This window comes from Octodon degus, unplaced genomic scaffold (genome assembly GCF_000260255.1).
Source record: "Octodon degus isolate 3935 unplaced genomic scaffold, OctDeg1.0 scaffold00132, whole genome shotgun sequence".
Taxonomy (NCBI): domain Eukaryota; kingdom Metazoa; phylum Chordata; class Mammalia; order Rodentia; family Octodontidae; genus Octodon; species Octodon degus.
In genome coordinates this window covers 140,173-149,991 of record NW_004524708.1, presented here as the reverse complement: position 1 = coordinate 149,991, position 9,819 = coordinate 140,173, and the positions used below count along the sequence as shown (strand labels likewise).

The following is a 9,819-nucleotide window of genomic DNA, read 5'->3' as shown; positions in this document are numbered from 1 at the left end:
ACACACACACACACACACACACACACACACACATACACAACAGACACAGAGCAAAGAGGCAGAAATAAAGTTACTGGGGATAGCCTGGTAGTAGGAACTGGTGGAATATGATGAGTATAGACAGAAGTTGGTGGCCTGACCCAAACTCCTCTGCTCTTAGTTCTCCGTTTGCAGGGATCCATGTTGGCAGTGGGGGACAAGGTCTTCGCTACTAATGGACAGTCAGCAGACTTTAATGCCATTAAGGAGACTTGTGCCAGAGCCGGTGGTGACATTGCTGCCCCTAGGAGTCCAGAGGAGAATGCAGCCATTGCCAGCATCGTGAAGAAGTATAACGTCTATGCATACTTGGGCCTGACAGAGGGCCACACCCCTGGGGACTTCTACTACTTGGATGGGGCCCCTATAAACTACACCAACTGGTACCCAGGGGAACCCAGGGGTCGAGGCAATGAGAAATGTGTGGAGATATACTCAGATGGGACATGGAATGACAGGAACTGCCTGCAGTACCGCCTGAGCATCTGTGAGTTCTAAGCAGGCCCTGAGGCCAAAAGACAGGTCAAATCACCTTGCCTTCCATTCTCCACCCTGACAGTCCAGTTGGTGTATGAGGTGCTGAAATTCCTTCCCAACTAAATTGATTTATGGCTACTACAGCCAGCTGTGTCCTTAGTCCCTTGATGCCTTAGATGGGCTGACTGCCTCACACTCAGCAATCCATCCTGATGCTCCCTTGGAATTCTGACGCAGTAGGTGGGGCCACTCCCAATCTTGGCCTTCTATGTAGGGCAGAGACCCCCCTTCTTCCTCATCTTGTCTGGCTCCTTCATTTATAGATGGTAACAGTGAGGTCCCAGGATGGAAGGACCCTCTAAAATTGCACACAGAACATCTTCCTCTATCATGTCCCATCACAATTTAGCAGTCCTGGTTAAACATAATAGTAGAATAGGAAGACTTCCGGAAAAGCCCAAATGTGAAGTCTGAAGGACACGGGATGTCTGGGGATGACTTAGTCTCTGGGAAGGTGGGGAGCCAGGTGGTGCCCAGCACAGTGATGAGGGGATACAACCCTAGTACTTGGCAAGTATGATCCACTCCCTTGAGTTTTAGGGTAAAAGTTCCTCCACTTCAGCATAGGGCTGTAGGAAGAATCTCTTCTACCCCAGACCCGAGCCAACAAACTTCCTGCTGACATCCACATCCCTGCCCACTTCAGACATCAGTTAGGCATTCACCCCACCAACCGCACCATGGCCTCTTTTCTTGTCTATTGTTAATTCATTTACTCAGCTATTTCATTAAAATCATCTGAGTGCCAGGTTTTAGACTGTGTCTCAGTGTGGGTACCTTGTGCCTTTGGGAATTTTGTTTTCTCTGGGCTTATTTGTGCATTTTTGAAATTGAAATCAGATTCTTGTTACTGTCAAAATATTAACATCATTCTGAGAACAAACATTACTACAGCCACTAGTGCTGCTGCGGAGTCTGTTCCTTGAGCACATGCTGTATGTTGAGCACCTTGACAAGCACCTTGAGTGTTTCTTAATAAATATCATTTACTCTCCCAGAGCCATGAATGAGTATTGCTTTCTCCACTTTTCATATAAGGATGCTGAGGCTTGCAGAGGTTACATATCTTTAATATTGTTACATTCACAAGTAGCAGAGGCTGGATTCAAACCCATCTACGCTGACCTGAAGTTCACACTTGGAACCACCCCACCCTTAAGCTGAGTAGCATTATTTAGGTGCAATAAATCATCTGTGTTAACATGAGTCTCTCTGCTGCTTTTGATTCAAGGAACCTCGTGTTTCTGTATCTATAGATCAAGTTAGCTCTGATCCTGAGTCCCCAGTTGCAGGAAGAATGGGAGTTTCAATCTCAGGTTATGCTTTCCTTGTTTCGTGGGAGGGGCAATCTGGCTTCTCCAGGGGCACACAGCTGGGAGGGGAGCTATAGAAACATCAAGAATATATGGATGTCATTGTCAGGGTAACTCCAGGTCAGAGGTCATGTGATCCACTGTGGATGGTTCCAGCCTGCCTTGCATCCTCTACTTGGCCACCAGGATGGCTTGGAATTGGCACTCAGGGTGGAGTCCCCAGGCCTGCAGAGCCTGAGACTGTGCCTCCTGCCAAGGGCTATGTGGGGATGGGACCATGCCCCTTTGGAGGGCAACCACATTGACCTTTTATCTCCAGAAATCTCCATCTCCTCCCAGCTCGACACCTTTCAACACATTCTCTCACCTGCATTACTTCTTTGCTTAGGCAGAAGAATGCTGTAGAACAAAACTCAGAAAACAAAATGGGAATGAAGGGTATTATTTCTCTTTTTGTGTGTGTGAATGTTATTTTTTCATCTTATCACCCTGCACATGTTTTCAGGGCCCAGAATGTGTATTATTGTGCTACCAATCTGCAGAGACAACAAGGAGAAATACGTATTTCCTGTTTTCAGGATAAGCTTTTGAAAATAGATGTCTTATCATTTCTCTTCAGGTTCTATCTGCTACTTTAATCCCCTGTTTTAAAATTAATTACTGGTGGTTTGTGAGAAAACTTAGCTTAGTTTTTTTTTTATATTATAGTACCCAAATATATATTTTAGATTCTCATTTTCTCTCTCCTCATACTTTTAATATAATTGATGTTTTCCTGTTTCATAAACATGATTATCTGTACCAACAGTGGAATAGTTTCCTGTTCCTTTATGGTAGTCACACTCCCTGTATTTGGACGTTTATCTTTTTATAATGCCCAGGAGTCCTCTACATTGTTGAAGAAATTCAGTGACACAAGAGTTTCTTAATGCACTGTGTGAAATTTTCGTTGAAGATACGGCATGTTGTAGGCTTGAGCAATGTTGCCCACCTTTGGCCCTGGCATTCTCTACACTCTCTACACCTACAAAGAAGGGAGCAGGTGAGCAGGCCACTGCCCATCCTGCTTCCACCTAGTGCCATTCTGTGTCCCTACTGGCCATGAATCTGATGTGAAACTGAAGATCTTAATGAGTAAACTTGGGGGCAAACTCTACATTTGAACTGTGTTTTAACAACTCCAGAAGTTTTAGGTATTAAGGAGGTCTGGGAAGATCATGTTATGAACATGAGTCCAAGGCTATGTATTAGTTTCAAGAACAGAGTGAGTGCCAAGCTTCAGACTTGACCTGAATTCAGACTTTCAATAAACCTTATTTTAAATTAGTAAATTTCATGATTTTTGATATTGTGTTATCCTTGCATCCCTGGGAGACCCCTTGCTTGATCTGATGACTGATTATCTCATTATTTAATATATGCCAGGTACTGCACTTGTATTAATTCATGTAACCTCTGTTAATGCCAATCTACAGATAATATTATTCTTCCCAATTATAAATATGAATAGTATTGAGACATAGAAATTAAAGTGATTTGGTGAAGATCATGCAGCTAATTTATGGAATGAATGTAGATAGTGAGATTACGGAGGCTAGGCTATTAATCACCATTGTATTATTGGCTTTTCATAGCCATTTTAAAATTACATTTTTACATCTTCAATTATGAATGACATGCTTCCCTTCCTTTGGTCTATATTTCTATTTATTTATTTATTCAAGTCAGGTTCTCATTATGCAGTTCACACTGGCCTTGAACTCACTTTGTACTGCCTCAGCCTCCTGTGTGTTGGGTTGACAGTGTGTTCCACCTCACCCAGCTGTCTGTTCTTACTGACATGTTTAGCTTATCATTTTAGTTAAGATCCTTTTTTGGCTATGAGCCATTTATACGGGAGAGGAATTACTTCTTCTCTGAAGATTTGGTAAAATGCAACTTAAAACTACTTGGAGTGATACGGAGGGTAGTTGGTAATTCTCTTTGAAATTTCCTAGTTTAAGAACAATAAAATAAATTTTCAGAGAAAAATAAGAAAATAACAACAGGTAATGCACTGTGTATTTATTATGTTCAAAGTACTCAGTAAAAGACATGGAAAAAGATTCCTTCAAAGAAGAAACAAATATGTTAGCACAAAATTTTCTTTCCAATGAGCAAAAGTAGTATAAATAAAGCAGTGTAAATGAAACAAATTGGCATACATATTAAAAATAAAAATTCCACTTGGCCCAGCTATACCCCTAAAAAAAGTTAAGGTCATCAACTATTATAAGGATATATGAATTCTCACCTTTATAGTAACACCATTTTCAATAGCTTGGAAACAGCATTTGTGTCAATCAATAAATAAACATTTGAGGCAAATGTGTTTACACAAAATTATATACAATGGAGTTGTTCTCTGTCATAAAGAAGGATAAGCTTGAGAAGTTTGTAGGTAAATAGATGCAGTTTGAGAACATAATGTTAAATGAGATAAGTCACAAGCTTGAATATTGCATGGCTTTGCTTATATGAGAAATTAAAAGAATATTTAGATATGCCTATGAGGAGCAAAATTGATGATAGATAAACAGGAAGTGGGAAGAGGTTCAGATGTCCCCTGAACCACCTATTCCATTAGTTTATTATTTTTCAATTCTGTTTCTATACTTGCTAATCAATGATATAATATTCTTACAATTCTTAGGCCAATTTAAGTAATTCTAAATTTCCTTCTAGTATCTATTTTATCTAGTTTTTAAATATATTGTGTAAAATGAATGCACATTGTATAATTTTATAATGTTAATATCACCAACATATTGTGGTTTAGATTACCTCACACTGTGTTTATCTATTACTGTGTTTGGTGATTTTTCTTCAAAGTGGGCCTAATTTGTCTAATCTTGAGAAAACCCCAGGGTACTTGGGTTCAGGGTAGGGGTTTCTATTGCTTTATGTCTTCACAGTGTACTAGGCTGTGAGGAGCTGGGACGCTTGAAATGCAGTTTTTCATCTTTGCATGAATAGCTAACAGTGACAATAATAATACCAGCATAAATTCCAAATCCCAGATTTTATACAACTACAGTGCTATGGATCCATATCTGTAAGAAAGAAGCTTTTTCCACCAGTTCTTTAAGCCTCTACAAGGGTCCTGGTTTTATGTACATGCCTCCATTTCAAATTTCCTCTCTTTCACGAGGTTGCCTGCTTGATACACATGTTGAATGTCCTCTGTCCTCTGGACTTACGCATCCTGAATTAACAGGTCCTGCAAACGTGTATGCATGGAATCAGAAACACAGCTTTGAAAGTGGGCTTCTGAGCCATGGGGCCCTCTTGATACCTGGCAGCTTCCCTGTGACAGGAAGGGGATGGCTGGTGGCCTGGGCATAGCACCTTGAAGGTACACATGCTGATGACCCTTGAGAAGCCAAACATCAACCATAAAAGAGTCAAAAGGAAGTGACCCGGTCCTGCTCCTTGCCAAGCAAAGTGCAAACATTTGGCGTTGTTTGGTGACATAAAGTGTTTCAGGAGTGAATGTGAGTTTGGGGAAGCTCTGGTGATAAGCATGGGGTGCTTGGGAAACCAGGCCTCTAGGAGCTGCAGTCCGCCCCGGCATCTTCTCTGCTCCTGGGCTCTGCTTCTTTACCCAGGGCCTCCCATGTGCCCCCTCCTGGGCTGCACCTCGGGGGAAAGAACGCGGAATTGAAAACAGCTCTGGCTCGAGAACAGTCACACCACGGATAAAAGCATTAACGGTAGCTGTAGAGAAGCCAGCTGGACGTTGTGAGGCCATCGGGCTCTGTGAACACTGCGGGGACTCACTCAGGGGCGTCCAGCTGCGGGACTGACGGCCCCGCCCTCACAAAACTGCCCTGGACAGACAGCCAATGAGCACTTTCAGACAGAGACAAACAACGGTGAAGAGAGCCATCGGAAAGTGGGCCGCTGAGCAGAACAGACTCATCTCAGAAGAAGTAGAAGTGGCCAATAGACACATGAAACAATGTTCCACATTTCTGACTATCAGAGAAATGGAAATTAAGATGACTGTTAGATTCCGTCTTATTCCACAAAGAGTGGACATCCACAAGAAATCAAATGAGAAATGTTGGTGAGGCTGGGGAGAAAGGAACCACTGCATATAGTTGGTAGGAATGTAAACGAGTACATACGAAAATCAATATGGGAATTCCTCAAAAACTTAAAACTAGAAATTCCATGTGACCTAGCTATGGCCCTGCTAAATATCTTTCTGAAAGATTTAAAGATATCACAGCATAATAATACATGTATATCCATGATTATTACTACACAATTCATAACAGCTACATCTTAGAAATGGCCTATATGACCATCAACAGATGAATGGATAAGGACTGGGGACATAGCACAGTGGCATAAGCACCTGCCTGGCAACTGCAACGTCCTGAGTTCAATCTTTCATACCAAAAACAAAAAAAAAAAACAGGTGACTGGACAAAGAAAATGTGCCATTTATACAGAATGGAGCTCTCCTCTGCCATAAAGAGACAAACTTCAGTCATTTGCAGGACAATGGATGTATCTTGAGACCATAATATTAAGTAAACTAAATCAGACACACAAGTTTAAATGTCACAGAATTTCTCTTATATAAAATCTCCAACTATAAGTAAAGACCAAGATAAAAGATAAATAAAAAGAATCAGGGACAATAATAATTTCAAAAGCATATCAATTTTAAAATTAATTTAAAAAATAAAAGGAAAAGAAAAAAGTGCACACTACTGTTTCAGTTTTTCTGACTAGTTTACAACTTTATTTGTATTTATTTATTAATAAATAAACTGTTAGAGCTTTATCAGAAGGAAAGGGGACCAATATATGAAGGGATGGGGAGAGAGGTGAGGAGAACGGGCTGTAAAAAGAAGTAAGATGTGTTTTATGAATGTACCAACTCCCCGTCAATATCATCTTGCCTGCCACAAGATATACTAATAGGGGCTGGGGAGATGGCTCAGCAGAGTAAGCGCTTGCCTGGCAAGCGTAAGGACCTGAGTTCAATCCCCGGTTCCGCAAAAAAAAAAAAAAAAAAGATATACCAATAAATACTAAAAATTAAAAATTAGGTCAGAGAGCTGGGGAGATAGCTCAGCTCAGTGGTCTAAGCCCCTGCCTGGCAAGCACAGGAACCCGGGTTTGATCCTCAGTACTGCATGCCGTGCCGACTCCCTCCTGAGTGTCCTGACCTGACCACCAAAACCAGGTGTGGTGGGACATGCCTATCATCCCAGCACTGGGGAGGCTGAACTAGGAGGAGCTCTATGAGTCTGAGCTGCACAGCAAGACCCTGTATCAAATACATAAATAAAAAAGGATCAGAGATTATAATTTATCAACAGAGGAATTTCTTGAAATTAAATGTTTAGGAGCAGTCTTCCTCCTGAGGTAATATTTTTAGCTAAAATTGTGATGACAGCAGCTAAGAAGGCAAAGCTAGGAGGAAATATCTGGCAGAGAGGACCACTGTGCAAATGCTTATACTCTGCCTCGATACTTGTCTACAAGTATCTTCCCCTCGTGTCCAGCCTTATGAGTAATATCTAGAGATGATGCTTGATAAAGGTTCTGAATGAGAAGAAGGAACCAGGTGACCCAGGATGGTAGGTCTTTCATCTCCCCACCTCACCCAGACAATAAAAAAATAAATACAAATAAAGTGGTAAACTAATCAGAAAAACTGAAACAGTAGTGTGTACTGGGCTGGGGAGATGGCTCAGTGGAATAAGCGCTTCCCTGGCAAGCACAAGGGCCTGAGTTCAATCCCTGGTAGTGTGTACTTTTTCTTTTCCTTTTATTTTTTTTTAATTGATTTATTGATATACTCTTAAAATAATGATCACATTCATCATAGGGAATCTATACCTTACAAAATATATCTTAATTTGTTTTTCCTTTTTTCCTCCCTTCTCTTCAACACTTCTTCCTCTCTCTATGTGCAAACTTGTCTCTGTTGTTTTCCTTTCATTCTTTTTTAAAAGTTCCCATTCCCCCCTCCCTTCTTTCTTCTCCTTCCCTTGTTACCCTTCCCAACTGGACATTCTCTTGCCACTTCCCAATGTGTGTTTGTATGTATGTATGTGAACATGGTTATGTTTGGTATGGTGGTTATGGAGTTTCTGGGAAATAATATCTGGAGGGAATACGTCAGAAGCCTAAGACATTAGCAGATTATGCCAGCTAAGCTGTGGGGATGGATGGATGGATGGATGGATGGATGGGTGGGTGGGTGGACAGATGGGTGGATGGATGAATGCATGGATGGGTGTATGGATGATGCATGGATGGATGAATGGATGCATGGATGGATGGATGGGTGGATGCACGGATGGATGGGAGAGGACAGCCAAAGGAGTGGCTGAGGGTGTGAAAGCACAGAGCTGTCCTGCCCTGTTCTGGAGCCCCCACCCCCAGCAGCTTGGAGACTGGCCCAGCTGCAGAGGTCCTAGGCTAGAGGATAGTTGTTTATTAATCTGGGGTTGAAGGCCAGTGCAGTACTGCTGCTGGTCACTGGGCTAATTGGTCTCAGCATTGGGGGCACAGCTGCCAGCAGCCTGTGCTAAAGGGCCATCCTCCCTGCCACAGTCTCTGTGTTGTGCAGAAGCCTTGTAAGTCATATCCAGAGGAAAGTGGTGGGGCTGGGCGGGGAGTCTGGCTCCTAGCCTGAACCTCTTGAAGTCCAGGCAAGGGCTATTGTGGGGTCAGCATGTCCACGTGAGCCTCTGTCTATTGATCTGGGGCAGTTGTGTCCTTCCTGGATCCAACTGATCATCTGCAAACTAAAGGGCAGTTTGCTCCATCCAAGAGGTGGGTTAGGAGTGAGGAGTACATATACCAGCAACAGGATCAGCTCTGCCTGCTGTCTCCAGTACCAGCATGATGCTGTTTCTGTGGCTCCCTGTCCTTCTCCTGTGCTTGGTGAGAGCATGCTGCTCAGAAACAGCCTGTGAGGAGGCCCACAAAACCTGTTCCGTGGTGGCCTGCAGCATCCCTGTCACCAATGGCACCCCAGGCAGAGATGGACGAGATGGACCCAAGGGGGAGAAAGGAGATCCAGGTACGGGGCAGCCCTGCCTCCCTCGGGAGACTGTCACATAGGAGAGTGGGTACAACACCTGGGGAGTCTCGGCTTTTGCCCTCTTGGTTCTCAGGGAGGCCAGCCCATCAGCGTAATCCCCAGGGAAGGTCACTGCTTCCCAGTCCAAGGACCCTCCTGCTCTCGCAACCCCATCTCCACATAGTGATGTGTGATGGCCCCAGGAAGGGGCGAATCACTTGCTGAGCTTTTGGAGAAGGGTAGTGAGCAGTAAACCCTGGCTCACCTTCCCTTGGTCTCTCAACAGGTGAAGGGCTTCGAGGCTTGCAGGGCCCACCAGGAAAGTTAGGGCCTCCAGGCAATATAGGGGCCCCCGGACCTTCAGGACCCAAAGGCCAAAAAGGAGACTGCAGAGACAGTTCCGGTAAGGAGCACACCCCCGCATGGGTGCCCGGGACCAGGGCTCTGGGATCTGGGCGCAGGTGGGAGGTGCCCTTTCCCCAACACTTTCATTGAAAGATCTCCACCCTGATTCTGGCCCAGTGTCATGTGGGGCCTGACTTTCCCAGATTCTGCAGGGCCAGCACCTCACAGGAACTCTGAAGGAGGTGGGACTTGGCTTCTAGTATTCTGTTTGTGCCCACTGTCCCAGGAGTGGCATAAAAATGGACTGTCCCATAAAGTCCTGGGGTCTGACCCATAAAACCCAATTCAGGTTAGGGTAAACTTGTAAAAACAAGAAAAACAGTAGCCCTCTTAGTAATATTGGTCAAAATAATAAATGTTTTAAGGAGCTTACCTGAAATGAGAAATGAAAATGAATCACAAAAATAATTTTCAAAAAGGAAAAGTATGGGA

General features: G+C 43.4%; 2 protein-coding genes across 3 annotated transcripts in view; both read left to right on the top strand.

Annotated features, from left to right (window-relative positions):
• Positions 1-1,575, top strand: part of LOC101565556 (pulmonary surfactant-associated protein A) — a 4,031-nt gene extending 2,456 nt beyond the window's left edge. For both annotated transcript variants that reach the window (XM_023701282.1, XM_004641212.2), the window contains exon 5: positions 161-1,575. In XM_023701282.1, the coding sequence (XP_023557050.1) occupies positions 161-537 (377 nt within the window). In that variant the 3' untranslated portion in view covers positions 538-1,575. The remainder of the gene's footprint in view (positions 1-160) is intronic.
• A 6,852-nt stretch (positions 1,576-8,427) lies between these two features.
• Positions 8,428-9,819, top strand: part of LOC101581587 (mannose-binding protein A) — a 3,578-nt gene continuing 2,186 nt past the window's right edge. The window contains exons 1-3 of the mRNA XM_004641245.2: positions 8,428-8,533; positions 8,795-8,982; positions 9,269-9,385. Of these exons, the coding sequence (XP_004641302.1) occupies positions 8,802-8,982; positions 9,269-9,385 (298 nt within the window). The 5' untranslated portion in view covers positions 8,428-8,533; positions 8,795-8,801. The remainder of the gene's footprint in view (positions 8,534-8,794; positions 8,983-9,268; positions 9,386-9,819) is intronic.